Here is a 17,621-nt window from a genome sequence, read left to right as displayed (position 1 = left end):
TTAAAATTTTCCTGCAGTTATGCTTTTTGGGAGATGAAAGTAGAATTCCTAAAGCAGAGAGTACACTTGTACTTGGTCATCTTCCCCTCTAGTCTTTAGGTGTTATTGCTTTATAAATGAAACCACTGTGATTTTTTCTTATGATTGTAATATTTGATTGCTTATAGATGCAAACATTTGTGCTGATGGTGATGTTTAAAAATTAACAGAATCAAAGGAACCATTCTGAGTCAAAAAAAGCACACCATGAAAAATGGTTTTGTGTCTGGAGCATTTTCATGGGGCTATTTTTGGTCATCCTAGTAGCATTTGGAAACACACACTCCATCTCACAGTATTTGTTGATCACTTTTGATTGTGTGGTGAGCAGCAACCTTACCCCTAACCAAGAATGGAGGAGAGGCAATATTATGGGGTATTTGAAAGTGAGCACATGTAGAGAATCCTCGCTCTATCACAAAGTGATGTAATACAAATTTGACTTTCTCTGTGACTCAGACTCTTCATCTGTAAAACAGGAATAACACCTACTTCAATAATTGTAGGACTGATGGAAGTTATATTTGTACATCAAATTGAAAACTTCCTAGTATTTAACTATCATTTCGTGAGGTTTTTTTCCCTCACCATAACTTTCAACCTTAGAGATGTTTTCTCTAACATAGGTATAACATCTATAACATAGATGTTTTCTCTAATAGGTATAGTAGTCTACCAATTTTGTCAAAGGAAAAAAAGAAACATATAGCCCATTGTTTAGTATTTCTATTAAGATATGTCAGCTTAGTAATGTATCCCTTAAGTCATAGCTCCACATCTTTTTAGTCTTATGGCCTTTTTTTGGTTGAAATTAAATATGAATTTGCCACCAACCATTATCATCCCTGCCTTTAAGAAACTTTCATTTTGGTGAGAGAAGTGAATATTTACATACCTAACTGTAATACAAGACAAAGGATGAGAAGTCTAAACAGAATGTTCAGATGCAAAGAGGATGTTATATTTCAGCTGTAGCATCAAAGGTATGTTACAGCCACAGTAAACCATGAAGGATGAACAGGTGGAATTGGAAGAAAAAATATTCAGACTGCTCTCTCAACCTGAATATTTAAATTTTTTTAATCATGCTGTGAAACAGCAAGAAGGCTCTCACAGGATGTACACAACCCTGAGATCTTGGACTTCTCCTCCTCCAGATGTGTGAGAAATCAATTCTTTTTCTTTATAAATTACCCAGTCTGTAGTATCTGTTATAGCAACAGAAAATGGTCTAGGACAGCAATGTAACTTTAAATTTCATAGTGTTTAATCTCCAGAGGCACTGCATATTAAGTGAGGGTTCTCCAGAGACATAGGCCAACAGCATGTGTGTTACATAGAAAAAACATTTATTATAAGGAAGTGGCTCTCACAATTACAGAGGCTAGTGAGTCCAAAAGCTACAGGGTGGGAAGGCAGCTGGAGACTTGGGAAAACCGGGGTTCCAGTTCAATTCTAAAGGCAGTCCGCTGCAGATAGAGAAGAGCTGCTGTTTCAAAGATTGAAGGCAGTGTGCTGGAGGATTCTCTCTTGCCCAGAAGAGGCTGTCTTTTGGTTCTATTCAGGCCTTCAACAGATTGGACAAGGCCCCATGTGCACTAGGGAGGACATTCTACTCAAAGGCTACAAATTTAAAAGTTAATCTCATCTGATAATATCCTCACAAAATCACCCAGGATGATACACAACCAAATATTTGAGCACCCATGGTCTAGCCAACTTGACACACAAAATTAACCATTTACAGACTTTTTCTGTGTTCACCTCATTTTATCTGTTCTCATTTTAGTCCTTATTTTTTTTATTCCAAGGAAATGTTTTGTTTTTTCACGAAAAAATTAATTTAAGGACATATGTTTCAGTTGGTTCTAATTTTGGGTCTTTTTAGGAAAAGGATTTTCTTTATAACTAAGTTAAATTTTAAAGAGGCATAGATATTTCTCCAATAGCCAAAACTTAGAAAAAAATTGGCACTTTCAAACTTACTAATATTGTCTAAAACCATTTTTAATGAAACTGTAAGTTAGTTTGTTTCAACTATTTGGATGAAAGGTTGCTACTTTATGGTAAGCAAATTCAGTATATAAAGATTGAGATTTTCCCAAAATAAATATTTAAAATTTTTAAAAGTATCAATAACATTGTTTAAATTGCAGTATTTGCTATTGTGCTTAAAATGCTCAATACTGGAATCTTTTATATTCGTGAATTTATTAGTTATAGAAAGTAATAGAGACCTTTGGATAGATTAAGAACTAGACTGGAATTACTATGTCTAAAACTGCAACATAGGATACATAAGTTTTCAAAGTTTCCTAAGAATCCTCATATCTACATTTTTAAGTTACTGATGAAAGCAGTTGTTTTAATGCTTCTTAAATGCAAATGCAATTATAAGAGACTGCCAATTACATGAGACAAATACCTCCATGCCTTATTCATTTCAGTTATTCATTGCTGTCATCCTTCAAGTTCCTTTTTTGGAATTTAGAGATATACCAGCACTACACAGAAATAAATATACTGTCAGAAAGCTTTTGAGCTGAGAGAGGGTTAAAAAGAAAAAAGTATACAGAGCTACATCAGAATTAAGAAGGGTTTTTTGTTGTTGTTGTTTTTAATCAAGTAAGCCTCTTTAAAATTCTGAGGGTTTGTGGCAGTTTAATTTCACATTAATTATACATAGCTTTGTAATGTTTATTATGATGCTATTTAGAGGTTGAGATTAAAAGTTAAATGGAGAATAAAAAGAAATACTGCTTATACCACGAAAAGGCAAAGTTTGGTCCTGCCTGTTAATTTAGTGCTAATTTGCTGGACAACCTGGATCAGATTAGGCTCAGTGTTTTCTCTTGTATTGTGTCTGCTTCTCGCCTGTCCCTTTGCTGCCTGGCATTTTTACAATAAAAGTCCAAATCTGTATACATCCTCAGTTGTAGTCATCAAGATCTTTTTTAATCAATCAAATGCAATGCTGGATGCAGATAATTTTCTTTGTGCCCGGGCCGGGACAAGGGGAATGGGGGGGAAGAGGGAGAGAGGAAGAATTAAGTTCTAGGAAGCCAAGCAATCATACTTGTTTCTCCTGTAGTAACACCCCAGCTATCCAGAATTTAGTTTCTCAGCTCCCTTCTGAAACAATAACCCAAAGCCTGCGCTTTTTCTCCATTTATTCTATTTATTAAACCCCTCGTAAACGGGGGGCGGTGTGCTAAATACTAGAGAGAAAAGAGCAAGCATGTTCCTTCAGTCCCAGTCTTTGAAATTCCACTCAACTTTTGAGGTCCTTTGCAAGTATTCCCATTCATAAAGACAACTATGGTGTCCTGTGCACTGAGCATGCCTTCAGCACATTCTTGGACTCAATGACTCATCTCTCCTTTGTGTCCTTCCTACCTAGAGAGGCTTTTAGATTGTTTCTAGACTTCCTTTGTAGTTTTCACTATGCCACACCAGACACTCAATATATGTTGAATTGATCTATAAAAATACCTGTCACAAAGTGCCAGACCACAACCAAGACTACCCTCCATGGATTTCTGGGGGCATGGTCTGCACACAGTTTATTACAAGTGTGGTTGTATAAATTCAAAGTGAATGACTGGCAATGGGGAAAGGTTTTCAGTACAAACATTTCCAATACAGCAGGGCTGAAAAAATTTGAAGGTGCATTACCATGGTAATAGTGGTTTTAATATGATGACAGTATTCACAAAGAAAAAGTCAAATATTTTTTATTCTTTGTTTAACAGAGTAGAGAACTATATAACTATAATAGGTGTTTTAAAAGGGGCAAGTGTTAGTTATCTGGAAAAATCACTTGGGTGGATCCGTAGATTATTGTCCTGTGTTCTCCTCTGGTGGAGACAGATGTGCACATACACAGCCAATAGCTCTGTATTCTTATGTGTGTGTTATTATCAGGATACTTTCAATTTCCATTATTCCACTTTAAGAAAGTTGAAGCCACCAGCCTTAGATGGTTCCAGTGGTCTTCAGATAAGCCTGACATAAAGAAACAAGCCTGACATACTAACAAAAGGGGAAAGATGAAAAGTTAAAGACATGAAAAACAGACATTTCATAGAAGTCCAGACATTCTATAATGGATGCTTCAAGGTTTATGAAAATTATTTCTCATTAGACATTTCCATCCCCTCACCTGTTAAAGGAGCAGTCTTTAAGAGAAAACTTTTAAGTTAAAATTTTGTAAAATTCCATTTCTTAAATACTGTGCAAGTAATTTCATAAGAAAGGAGTTCTTATAAAAGCTTCACATTTACAAGATGTTTTTATTGCTTAAATTTAATTGGATTTCTCAAAAGCTATTTTGAAAAAAATGCAATGAGGCCTGTCCACTGTATTTTTTTCAGAAGAAGGCTGGTTCTTACAATATTATTCACATTTTGTAAACAGCATCAATGAACCTGCACATAAAAGGTTAAATGTTTGCAGACTGTTCTTTTTTGCCTCAAAGATCAGAGACAAATTACTATTTTTATTTTACATTCCCTTGATGAGGATAACGATAAACAGCTGTCACTTCAGTGCTTTGACTGCAAAGAATCCAATTGCAATCCTATAATTTAAACAAAGAAAAAATACATAGTTATACCAGCATACATCCAGGAAAGAGCAAGAGAATTTGGTTAGAAGTGGGGTTAGAGAAAAGGGAGCATTTTCTGTCTGCAATTACTTGGTTAAAAGAAAAATTCCATCTCTATATCTTTTCCCATTCATCTTAGACATATTAGAAAGGGTAATTATTGCTCCCCTCTTTCTAGAATCAAAAGAAATCAGATTTGCATTCTGAACTCTGTGGCTCCATGTTATGTCCACTGTATTCTTGGAATAGTTAATATTTGCATGTGGCCACATGTCTACTAGCATTTCCAAAAGTTGAAGAGAATTTCAAATTGTTTTGCTGGTTATTTTGGAATTCCTCTGCTCTTTATGTTGTGAATTAAACCAGCGTTCTATATTCATTCTGATATGTTATTTATTGCTTCTGATTTTAAAGGACGAATGTTGATTTATACATTTTGATATGCAAAAAAGTAAAGTCAGGCTAAACGATAAGAAGAGTGTGCAATAGAGAAATTCAGTATTTCTAACTGAAACTCTGAATGAAACAAATTTCCTGGTGTTTCATATTCCTAGAGTCTTATTTAACATATGCTATTTATTCCGCTTTTCTCTTTTAGTTCAATCACTTATTTCTTACAAATACCAGTACTTCAAAGATATCCTTTTCCCTAAAATATTTTTTACATTTATTAGTTTGTCTATGGAATTGACTTGATGTATTATGGATATTTCATTGTTTCCTACTTCCTATTTTTTATAACAAAAAAATTTAATTTAAAATCATATTTCACATCTGTTGAACAAGTTTCAGCACTCAGAGCCTCATGCTCCTCTGTAGGTTAACCGTAACAGTGGGGCTACCTCCTAAGGTTGTAGTGCAGCTCTTGTACACAAAGTGCTTGACATGATATCTGGAGCACAGTAAATGCTAACTGAATGTTCCTGGGAGAGGTAGTAGGTTGATGCTGAAATGTACTACCCTCATCTTCTAAATATGATAGCAAAATCCAAGAACACTTTAGACTAGAAAGACAAACTGAATTATATTGCAGTCATTATGGAGGTTTAAATTATATGAAAAGTAATTTCTTCACAAAACTGTCATCTGTTCTCATGTATATACATAATTTCATAATCATTATATCCTCATTATTAATAAATAATAGTGAGTCCTACCCCTTCCACTTGAGGGTTTCTCTGGTCCCCATTCTTCTAACAAGTATACATTCATGGACACCCTGAGACACATTGGTACAGTTTCCTTGACTTTGTAGTTTTAACTCTTCCCCCTTCTCCTCCTCCCATATACCAAGTTCTGTGCAAGGCACTAAGAAGGGAGTGTTAAACAACATCCCAGAGTGTAGTATGGAACAAGAACAGAACTAAGCTGGATGTTAAATAATAAAAGCAAGTACACCAATGAAGGTCAGAGGAAAGAGAGGTTGGAAGGCCTAAGGGCCACCTGGACCTTGTCTGGAAGAGGTGACAGTATAACAAGATTGAAATATGAAAGGTCTTCATAGGTGGATAAAGAGTAGTTAGAAGAGAGGGACTCAGGCAAGTGGAGTTGCTTGTAGAAAACATGGAAAAACATGTTTTTAAAAAGCACAAATAATTTGACCTTTTTTATAAGGTCCGAATTGAAAATGTTTTTATTCTCCAACTTTTCACCTTGAAAGTGCCTATATCACAAACCCATAACAAAAATAAATGAGCAGAGGCTGTACAACTGACAACTGGAAGGCCCAATGCTGAAACTAATAACTTCCAGATTTTAGATATTCCTCCTTGGATTAGAAGTATCAAGAATGTAAGTTCTAATATAAGATAGGATGGACCGCTATGATCATTTTATTCCTGGGGTTGTCATATCATGGCTGAAAATGATCAGACAGAAACCAGATTAAGAAACTCCTTTAAAAAAGTAGAAGCACTGGAACAGGAGGTACAAAGACTTAAGAAAAACAGGCTAACAACATCAAAGACTCAAACATTAGAGAACATTCTCAAGGACGTGGAAAAGTTAAGTGTGTTTATGACCAAAGACATGTAGCCCTCAGAATAGCCAATATGGACTATAGATAACAGCGCTTTGGTAGTCAGAAAAACACAAATACCACTGAAGAGAAACTGAGGCTTTAATCAAGACTTGGTTAGTAGAAAGCAGACATCGACTATAACCAGTGTGGTTGAACAAAGGAGTTAGTGCCTTTGGACAGGTGATTTCTCTTGACCTGCATTCTTCTTAGTCTCCAAGGGGCAGAAATTCAGAGGATCTTAATTTAAAAAAATGAAACTAATGATGCTGCTAAAGAGATCCATCATACCCACATTCTCAATTAGGTACTGCCTCAAGATGTCCATGTTCCAGAGTAGGGACCTAGCTTCAGTACTAGGTTCAGCTGTCTTGAGCAGACTTACCACTATAGTTCCTCTCATGCTGATTTACATATTATAACTATGAATTATTGCAGCTCAGAAATATTTGACACTCATGATTTCAGGAACCTGTGTCAAATGGATGGATTAACTTTTAGAGGATATTTTGTCCACTCACGTATAGCTAGTGGACCAGACATTTGGTGAGGAGTGATAATAAGAACCTTTCCAGTTATGCCAATTTGAAGGGATTGGCCAGGATTTCCCATATCATCAAGTCTGTTATATGATGGTTATCGCCTCTCTAATTGAGCAAAGAATGGAGACGCCAGAGGTTATTGATGAATTGCTGAACACAGAGGAAAAAAACCCCCAGAAACCTCAGTACAGTATGTCTGCAGAATTTTCTATATTCTATATTTTATGACTATAAATTTGAAAATACCAAGTGGATCTATGATCAGAAGGTTCAGGAGTTCAGTATTACCCACCTACTATAACCAAGGACCAATCAAGCTGTTAAAACTTACATGTTGTAAAGTATGCTACTCAGACAGGACTCTGTTGTGTCACCCCATAGGACAGGACCAAAGATGGATAGAGCAATAGAACAGAGAGCCATTAAGTCCTTGGATGTACAGCAGATCAGTAGAGGAGTGAAAGTGTGCACATGCAGGCCCCTCATGGGGACTGGAATCCCAGACCCTGCATTTTGTATGTGGAGGACTCATCAAGCACTCACATTTATTCCAGAAGGAAGAAACAAAACCCAAAAAAGACTGTAATGACATACTAGGTGAAGCAAATACTATTTCAGAGAAATCAACAAAGTATTGTTTAATCACAGGAATCTAGGATGCAACAACCAGCTAGTAGTATTTAGGTAGAAGAGAAACACAAAAACGTTTTTTTAACTGCAAGAAGTCCTAGTAATTCTGATAATCAACTCTTTTTTTAAAAAAAAGACAATAAAGCCTGATTAAACAGCAAAGAACTTAATCATTCTCTCATCCTAGTCCAAAAGGATTAAGAGATGAAAGAAGCAAAAAGACAAATGTTATTTATGTACACCTGGAAACCTGCACCTTGTGTTCAAACTCATTCAAGTCAATCCTGCAAGTAAAAACAAAACTAAAAGGACTACATAAGACTTGACTTAGTTCTTTCTTTTGGTGACCAGAGGTCATTTTTTAAAAATAAGGAAATAACTATCTTCAGTTTTCCAATCCTCTGCCTTGCTGTTGTAGCAGTAACATACCTTAGATACTGTTACCCTGAAACATGGGGGTCACACTCTCAGCACTGGAGAATGAGAGTTGTTTCACAGTGAGCACATACTATTTTAATATTTTTAAAGTGCTAGATATTCCTGAGTGAGAGAAGCTTATATAATTATTAATTTCTGTCTTGGTTATTGTTGTTTTGAGGCCTCTAAAAATGCCTTTCACACATGCACATTGATTGAAAGGGAAAACTTGACATTTATAGATTCAGTTTTTGGCACAGTGCTTTGCCGAGAACTGACCAGATGATTGAAAACCTGGCAGATCAAAGTGTGTATGTTACTAAAGAAAAGTACTTTGTGTCCACATTGGAAGCAATAAATTATTTCCTCTTTTTATATTCATAATTAAATCTTTCCAAATACTAGAACGTAGCCAGACCACTAACAGTATCTGTATCATATTTTGTGCTTAGATGGTTCACCCTGACTTGAAATGGAGACCATTTGTTGTAAATTGATTTCAGTGTCAAGCCAATGGGTCAAACATTAATGATGAAGATGCCATTCCAGTCCAGCTGCTGGGTGGATAAGCCAAAATTAATTAACTCAAGTCCTATAGTATAGAAAACAGATGCTTCACCCATGTTGCATAAATAAATTCTTTGTGTATATATGTGTTCTGTTTTACTCAAAGAAAAAGTTGGAAGTTAAAATGGTAAGTTTTTCACAATGGTGCCAGCCCTTAGTAGTGATGACAGAAGCATGGATTTACATAACAAATTCCAACAAGTGCATGGAAGAATGAATTATCTTCTATATCTCTTATTTGGGCCCCAGGCCAGTCCTAGGAGATTTAGTTATAAATCCGGAGTGCTCCAAATGCTGATCCAATCCAGAGCAGACCTAGAAGTGCCAGAACACCATCAAGGTTATTTCTAATCTATAGAATCCCTGGGGATTCCTCCCAGAGGTTTACAGCTGCATATGTGTAGATTCAGTTCTTGGCTGTCTTACAAATGGCTTAAGATTAGATTATTCTCCAGAGATACGTTGTTAGGTGCACTATTTATTGGTTATTCACCTCAACATTCATTCAGAACTAGAACACTTGCTTTTGCTAGAATGTGGCAGGCTAAAAGTAGAATAACTGCAGGATTCTGATCTGTTTTCAGAATTAATTGATGGGTGATAAGATGAAGATATTACCACATAATGGTCTAAACTCCAAATATGCTAAACAGAAGTTGACCATTTGAAATTTGGTACTTCTTTTTCTACTTAGTGAGTATGACATAATCCATGTTTGCTTCCTTTCTGTTAGACTGAAAATGATGAGAATGGCCAAGCAGAAAACTTTTCCATGGACCCACAATTGGAGAGGCAAGTGGAGACCATTCGCAACCTCGTGGACTCTTACATGTCTATTATCAACAAATGCATCCGAGATCTAATTCCAAAAACCATAATGCACCTTATGATCAATAATGTAAGTGCTCATAAACATCTCCTCTTGACTTCTTGAGTCTGTTTGTGATACTTTCTGGATAATTGAAATACAGAGTCCCCAGGTTTATAATTTTTTCTTTGTAAGTGGGAGAGAATGAGGAGAGGAAAAAACTTCTACAATACTTAGGTATTCCTCATGGGCTCTCTTCTAGAAGAGTGCAGATTTACTCATAATAAATCAGTGCACAAATAAGACACTCATGGAATGGCAAAGCCAGCAATAAAACCAGATGCCCTGGCTCATAGACCTTGCGATTAAAGGTATACATACACATATGTACATATATGTGTTCATGGATTATTTTCCTCTTCTATCAACTATGGAATGCCATGGGAAAGGACTTCTTTATCCCCTTTAGATATGAAGTCTTTTTTTTAGGTAAGTATGATAAAGCCACAAATCTCAGTCTCCTGCTATGTACTAGCCATTGATGAATTTATGTTGTCCAGAATCTCTCCCTTTTTATTTGTAGCAGTTTATTTGTATCTGAATATGATGCTTTAATTATGTGACCTGGTTTGGTTCTTTTGGTAGTTAACCTGTTATAGCTCAAATAATATAATGGTTGTTAAAGAAATTATCTTTTAGATTTAAAAAGGCTCTAATCAGGCATTTTATAGCAGGCTTTTCTGAATCTTGACAAGTGAGACATCAACAGTTTAATTCCCAGTTATTTTCTGGTGATACATTTTTGTTTAAACCAATGATGTATTTGCTCTTAAGAAATCAAAATCAGATGGAAAAGTTATGAAAAGAGGCTCCAAATAGAATTCAGCAGAAACCTGGTTCTTCTGCAGACTCTGTTGACCTAAGGCAAGTCATTTAACATCTGTACATCTGAGTCTGTGTTCTCTATACACAAAATACTGAGCAGGGTTAAGTGTATTGTTCCAGAAGATAATATATGTGAAAGTACTGCAGCAAATGTAAGTATAAGAAATTAATGGGATTGCCTATTTCAAATTTATAAATGCCCTTTCAATATTCATTGCAAAATTATTTCTGAGTAGTACAATCCGTTCATTGTGTATAATCGCTGCATTGCATTCCTTGACTGTAAGAAGCCTAAGCACTCACGTGAACAGTCTTATTTTTATGCACATTTCATGTATTCAGGCTAGGTTAGCAGGATGCTTTTAAGTCTAAGCAGCAGGTAAGCAATAAATTGGAAATGTGGAAACTATGAATTACATTGTTATGCTTGGTCAATGGCTTGCGGTGCGACCTGTAGCAAATCATTTAGTCCCTCTGAGGTGAAGTCAGTCACTTCTATAACTTCAGTCAGGACATGGAGTACCTCACAGAACTGTCAAAGAATATAGTAAATGTGGCTGGAAGCCATTTAGAAAAATCTAAAGTACTAAACAGTCTGTGTATTTTTTAAATTACCCTCTTAACTTTGCTTAAATGAATTCAGGTTGTTTTGCTGTGGTATATCCAGGCACTTGCTTATTTAAACATTTTCCTGATTAAGGATCATTTATCTTTTCACTGTTTCACTGAGAGTCATTAGTACTGCCATCAGTTCAAACACTGCTTTGCTCTGCACTATATTAAGTCATCAGCACAGGAAATCACACTTCCTGTCTACGACTATGAGAAGTAGCTTAACATAAATTAGTGAAAATGGGGGAAAAAAAATCCTATTGAAATCTATCCTACTTTTGCCTTCTCAAGAAACAAACACAAAAATCTCAGGTAATTTTCTTTGCCCCTCACTGCTGTATTTGCTTGCTTTAATGAAGTGACTGACTCCCCGCCTACATGATCCTTGGAGGTAAAGCTCTGCTGCCTTGACAGAGACCTCACGCTAGAGTCATGAGAAAGGACTCTTCAATTAAGACCTGAGCTCCAAGGTCAAACCTTGAAGCAGAGACTACAAGGAACAGTGGGAAAGCAAAAGTGTCAGGTGATGCTGAATTCTCAAGATATTATGGTTGTCTCTGTTTGAAATTTAACTTTTTGTAACTACCAAAAGTTAGTTTTACATGTCTAGAATGACTGCTTTTCTTTCATTATACATAAGAGGTATAGCTTTGTATTTATAATATGTATGTATATAACATATATACGTAATCCTGTCTGTAAAAGTATCTCTTTTAAAAAAATACTCACATTCTTGTAGCACCTTATAGAACAGAAGGCCCAAGTCTTTTTGTTCATCCTGGATGTGCCCTATTGAGCACAAAGAAACAAATCCAGAAACACCAGCACTGTGCCATGGCAGATGTGCTGACTTTTTTATTATTGTACTCGAAGAGAAAAGATGATCAAGTGAGAGGATTAGCAATAGAATCACAATGAGAAAACTAAGTGTCTGACTCCTAATTCTGAATTCCACCCACTGAACCTAGCTTTGAGTGAAAAGGTAGGCATTCCTTCAGAACCAGTAAATGCCTGAAATGGGGTCCTCTATTTGTTCATAGTCTATGGCCTTTCCTCTTTGAAATGGGAATGGCTGCCCAGCCTTCTGAAAAAGAATATGTTTCAGCCAGCTTTCATAAAGTTCAGGATTCAGTGGGCAGTTTCCTTTGAAAGTTTACATTAAGTGTTCTGCCACTCAGGTCTCCATATGGAATTGTTTAAGAAGTTTAAAGCCCAGCAATAAATGCCTTGCCTCAGACATACTGTAAGCCTTTGTCTACTGAAATGCAGCAGCTGTTTCATTACTTAAACATACCAGGTAACAGCAGCACAAAGAAATAGCAAGTTTATGACAGGCCCGTTCTGGACAAGCTACAGTTGGAGCAGCAGTTTTGGTTCAGGACTTGAAAGCTCCCACATACATAACACTCCACAGCAAGCCCATTTTGATGGCCTCTTTTCTGCAGCTCATTCCACCAGAAGTTCGCCATCAGAGAATGAAGGAAATGGATCCAGCTTTATTCTAAAAATGCATGTGGCAAAGTGGCACCTAATTCTGCTCACACTTCTTGGACAACCATCCTTTGGATAACCTGGTTATTTTTCCCAGCTTATACATGAAGAAATTGAGGCTGTAAAAGGTTAAGCAAGTTACCCAAGATCACACAGCTGGAGGTGGCAGCACCAAGATTGCAATCCAGGTCTTGTCACACAATTTGATTCTACATCAGATAACGCATATGATGGGGGTTGGAAAACTGTAACTCTGCCTTAGTAACCTGGAGGGCTCCAACCCCACAATATATAGCCACATGGGCTAATTTTACTTGAAGGTTTAATTAGGGTTTGTTTGAATGAGAAACAGTGTTTTAAATCTTAAGGCATTGTTTCTTTTATTCAAACACATCTAGACAATACAAAATACAATGTAAAAGCTTTTATTGAAAAAAAAAATAGATATGAAACCTGGAGGCATTTCACACTTGGAATGAGTGTTGCAGCCTGTGTCCCTGGACCCTTATAGGTCCACATTCATTCTCCAGGCTATTGGCACTTTGGTGGAAAATTAGTAACATGTGGCCTAGTTTTAAAACTTACTGTAACTTCAATGTGTCTGAAGTAAAGTGTTATTTTAAATGTTCATTATTTTCATAGCTTTATTCTGGTGTTTAGACCATCAATCTATTTCCATGAGCCAAGAATGTAGCACTCTGTTCCAAAAAAGATCATGACCCACCAAGACCCCAAAACCCCACTCCCTCATTACTTGTGCCCTAGACTACACTTACCTGTCTCTGAACTTTGGAATAATACAGTGTCTTTTTGTGTCTAACTTCTTTTGTTTGTAAGTCCACAGAGGTTTCTTTTTGAGAAGGAAAAACTTTCTTGGTTGTTGGCAGAATTAAATCCCCAAGGAAAAGGAAAGGAAGTGTAGGTAGAGATCTGAGAGAGTCAAAATTCTCACCAAGCCCCCATCCCCAAAATTAAACAAAATTAAATTTGTCAGTGAAATTTTTATATGTGTCCTATGAATGAGAGAGATCACTGTGTTTTATGCTGAGACCCTCCCATCTAGAAACAATGATTTTTAAGAATTTTTAGGTCTCCCTGGCAACTGAACTGTATTGAAAACCCTCAAAATGTCTCCTTTCTTTGTGAATGCATCAAAATGGTCTCCATCATAACAAAGAAGGTTTACAATGGATCCAAACTATTACAGGCTGCTACAGAAGGGCTAAAGAAAGAAAGAGAAAAACATTTGGAACGTTTTTAATGACCTCACATTCCTTTACACTGAGCAGTGCAACATGGTACAGTAATGCCTGTTTATCTAGCTGGAGAGTTTGAGCTGGAATGAGATTTTGTATGTGAGAATTTTTGTGAACCATACAGATGTATAGGTGATAAAATGTTATAATTGAAAGCATAAATATCACTTCATATTTCCCATCCAAGTATAATTAATTTGTTATGTTCTGTAAGGTATTTTCTAAATGCTATCACCTAAAAGGGATCCACGTGGTCTCTGTCTCTCAGAAGACCTTAATTTAAATATTTGTACTACTGACACCCGAACTGCTCAGAAAGTCCCTGAAGTGTCTGGAAACTCCCCGAAGTCCCCCCACCCCCATCTTTTTTCCAAACTCTAGTTGTAGCATCACAAAGCTAGGTGAGTAGAAGGAGAAAGAGTCTAAACTTTTCCTTAGATGCAAATAAAATGCTCTGTATTTAAGTATGTAACTGGATAGCTGCACTATTGCAATAGCTCTCTATTGTTCCCTTGCCTCTATCTAACTAATGCCAATTTAGCCTACATACAGAAAAACATAGTAGGGGTTTATTGAGCACTGACTGTAGGCTAGGCACCTTTTATTCATTCTTTGCTTAACCCTTGCAACTGTTAAGGCAGCTTTTACCATCATCCCTATTTTGTAGATTAATAAGTGTTAGAGCTTGGATGAAAATCCAGACCTGTCTCATTCAAACCTTGTGATTTTACTGCTATTTTCTCTTGTTCTAATAATGCCCATACTGTTTCAGACACTGCCAAATGCAGGAAGAACAAACAGTAGACAAGCTTTAGTTGTATAACATTTTCATGTAGAAGATTCAAGGCAGATCTTTGATCTGAATGCTGAAATAATCCCTTATTTCATTTTATGGTTTGACAGTTGTGTCTTAATTCAGATCTGCTTTAAAACTGTTCTTGGAAATATCTTCTTTTAAATTGTATTTAATAGATCCTAAGTGATACTCCAGCAAGATGTAAAGCTTCAAAAGTGCTTAAACTGACTGATGATCAATCAATGCTGGAAAAATTGTCTGGTTTTGAGTTTTAAGTTACACCATGTATCCAAGTGCATACATATACCCTACAGTGGAAGGTTTGTGCCAATGTCCATGCCTCCTTGGGTACCTGCAAGTGTGTTTAGAAGTGAATAAATCTTCAAGAAGGGGAATAAAATATTCCTAAAGCCAAATTTACTGCCTTTCCTCCAAAAGTGATTTTTTTTTTTGCCATTTGATTTTCTATTCTCCCACACACCCAATGCTTGACGTATCTTTGATCTTTTTCCCCTTTTCATTCAGACAGCACTAAGTCCAGGTGATTTTTTCCTTATGATATCATTTATGTGTATCCATCTTTCCTATTCCAATGCAAGGTGGCTAAATTAAGCTCTTATCTCATGAATAACCTATAACAGGCTTCTGATGAATTTATTTCTACCACTACCCTTGCAAGTTGTTTTTCAATCACAGCCAGATTAATTTTTCCAAAGATTCTCTTATTGGTTCGCTAACTTGCTTAAAAGCTTTTCATCATGCCCCTCTGCCAAGTAGATGAAGTTCAAACACTTTCCCTTAGCGTTCAAGGACTTCACATTCTGCTCCAGGTTTACTGGCCACATTGACCTTCCACAACTATTATAACTGTCATAAACCTTCTACCCCACCATTTCCTTAAAACACAGTACATATTAGATTACTTCCAATACACACTGTGCATATTGAGTGCTTTGTATAAGAGTTATTTGAATCACTTTTGGCTTACAAAATATGTGCAGAGAACTCTTATTTCACCACAATGAAGTTGTGAGCCACATTTTTTTATTAATAGAATTATTTACTTGTTTTGATGCCTTTAAAAAATAATGAAGCTATATATTTAAAACTGTTGTCATCTCTGAGTTGCAAATTCAAATTCAGAGAATTTTGGATTCAACCTAACACTGTGTGACCTTGGGCAAGTTACTTAAAAGTCTCTGAACTCACCATGTGGTGAGAATTAAACCATATAAATTATGAAGGCACTTCAGACATACCATGTTTTCTTGATTCTCATTTTTTTTCACATTTAATACTTCTAAAATAAAGATGTGTCTTATACCTAGTGGTATCTTGACATTTTATCATAGTTTAGTTCATAATGTATTTTTCTTTCTTAGTGCTACATAAATAGCTGATGTCTTAGATTTAATGAAATATGGTGACTGGTCCTCTCTGTTCAGTGTTATACAAAATATACCTCCTCTCCATTGTCATCCTGCTACAAAATGTCACCCTCTTAAGACTCATAGATATTATTCATGATTTGGTTTGTTTTTATATATGTTATAACTATAAACCTCATGCAGTCATCACTGTTAACTTACTTTTATTGTAAATTTCTAGAAAACAGAGCATCTATACTATAAATAAACTTGTATAGTTAGATACACATATGTAATTATATTCTGAATTTAATAAATAACCACTTATTGGTGCTAATTCTACTGTTGAGACATTAAGACTTGGAGTCTTAATAATTTTCCAATGATTTTGATAAAAGCTAACTAAAGGACTGGGAATATCAAGATATAGAAAATTTGTGTTATTACCCAGGTTTCTTTACATTACCATTTTCTGTTGAAAATATTGCTAATTACCTCACGGAACCTTCTCTCTTGCATAAGCTGAGCAGCCTCAGACAACAGCATGAGATGTTTGCACAGCCAATAGACCCTATTCCGGTGGTGACAGGGTTTGGCCTCTAACTCATCTGTGTTACCCTTCAGTGTTGACAGCCACAAGACAGAGGAAGAGCATTGAGGATGACAAAATTAAGAATAAACAGATCCATGGTGACTCCCTTTTCCCAGGGTGAACATTCATGGTCTTTGTCCACAGATTCTGGATGCCACAACCTTGTTCATACCATTCAATCACTCATTCTTATTTTTCTGTGGATACTGACAGGTTAAAGACTTCATAAACTCTGAGCTCCTAGCACAGTTATATTCTTCAGAGGACCAAAATACTCTGATGGAGGAGTCTGCTGAGCAGGCTCAGCGCAGGGATGAAATGCTCCGAATGTACCAAGCCCTGAAAGAAGCCCTTGTGATCATTGGTGACATCAACACAGCCACTGTGTCCACCCCAGCGCCACCTCCAGTGGATGACTCCTGGATCCAGCATTCTCGCAGGTAGAGATGGCCCCGCAGCACCTGAGATCTACTGAGCTTGTCCAGTGTCATTCTCTAGGATGCTTTCCCACACTACTGTGAACCTAAAGGGGGAAAAGCTATTCAAATTCAGGAGTCAGGGGGTCCCATACATACCACCTCCCTTCAAAGAAGCACAATGCATTCTTACCACGGAATTTCATACAGTCATTTAAAAGCATAAAATACTTCTGTAAGTCTTGAAATGAAAAGGTAATCAAGTTAATGTGAAGCTTTTTAAAAAGGAGGTTGTAGAATGTTTTGTTGTATTCTGGAATGTACAAAAAAAGTGTTTTTATATGTAGAAGTAAAATAGTCTACATTTATACAAGCAGAATCTAGTTAAAAAATATATTGCAGAAACTGAAGCTGGTTGTCTCCACAAAGTGAAAGAGGAAAAGGAGGGAAACTCACTGTTCTCTATTTGTGTTTTATACCTTTAACTTTCATAATTTGTATCTGAGTTACAAAGTCAAAAACTGAATTTTAAAAAGCAGTCAGGAACTTATAAAACTTTTGTAAAGATTGATTCAGACAG

At 36.2% G+C, this 17,621-nt stretch overlaps 1 protein-coding gene and 1 pseudogene across 10 annotated transcripts in view; both read left to right on the top strand.

The window, feature by feature from the left end:
* Dnm3 (dynamin 3) overlaps positions 1 to 17,621 on the top strand; it is a 556,846-nt gene that overhangs the window by 510,916 nt on the left and 28,309 nt on the right. For all 10 annotated transcript variants that reach the window (XM_074047471.1, XM_074047470.1, XM_074047469.1 and 7 more), the window contains 2 exons: positions 9,552 to 9,716; positions 16,839 to 17,065. In XM_074047471.1, the coding sequence (XP_073903572.1) occupies positions 9,552 to 9,716; positions 16,839 to 17,065 (392 nt within the window). The remainder of the gene's footprint in view (positions 1 to 9,551; positions 9,717 to 16,838; positions 17,066 to 17,621) is intronic.
* On the top strand, positions 4,363 to 9,531 carry LOC141413867 (tRNA pseudouridine(38/39) synthase pseudogene; annotated as a pseudogene).

Source organism: Castor canadensis, chromosome 11, assembly GCF_047511655.1.
Source record: "Castor canadensis chromosome 11, mCasCan1.hap1v2, whole genome shotgun sequence".
Lineage (NCBI taxonomy): Eukaryota > Metazoa > Chordata > Mammalia > Rodentia > Castoridae > Castor > Castor canadensis.
The sequence above is the reverse complement of the archived record's forward strand: the minus strand, read 5'-3'. Positions and strand labels throughout refer to the sequence as shown.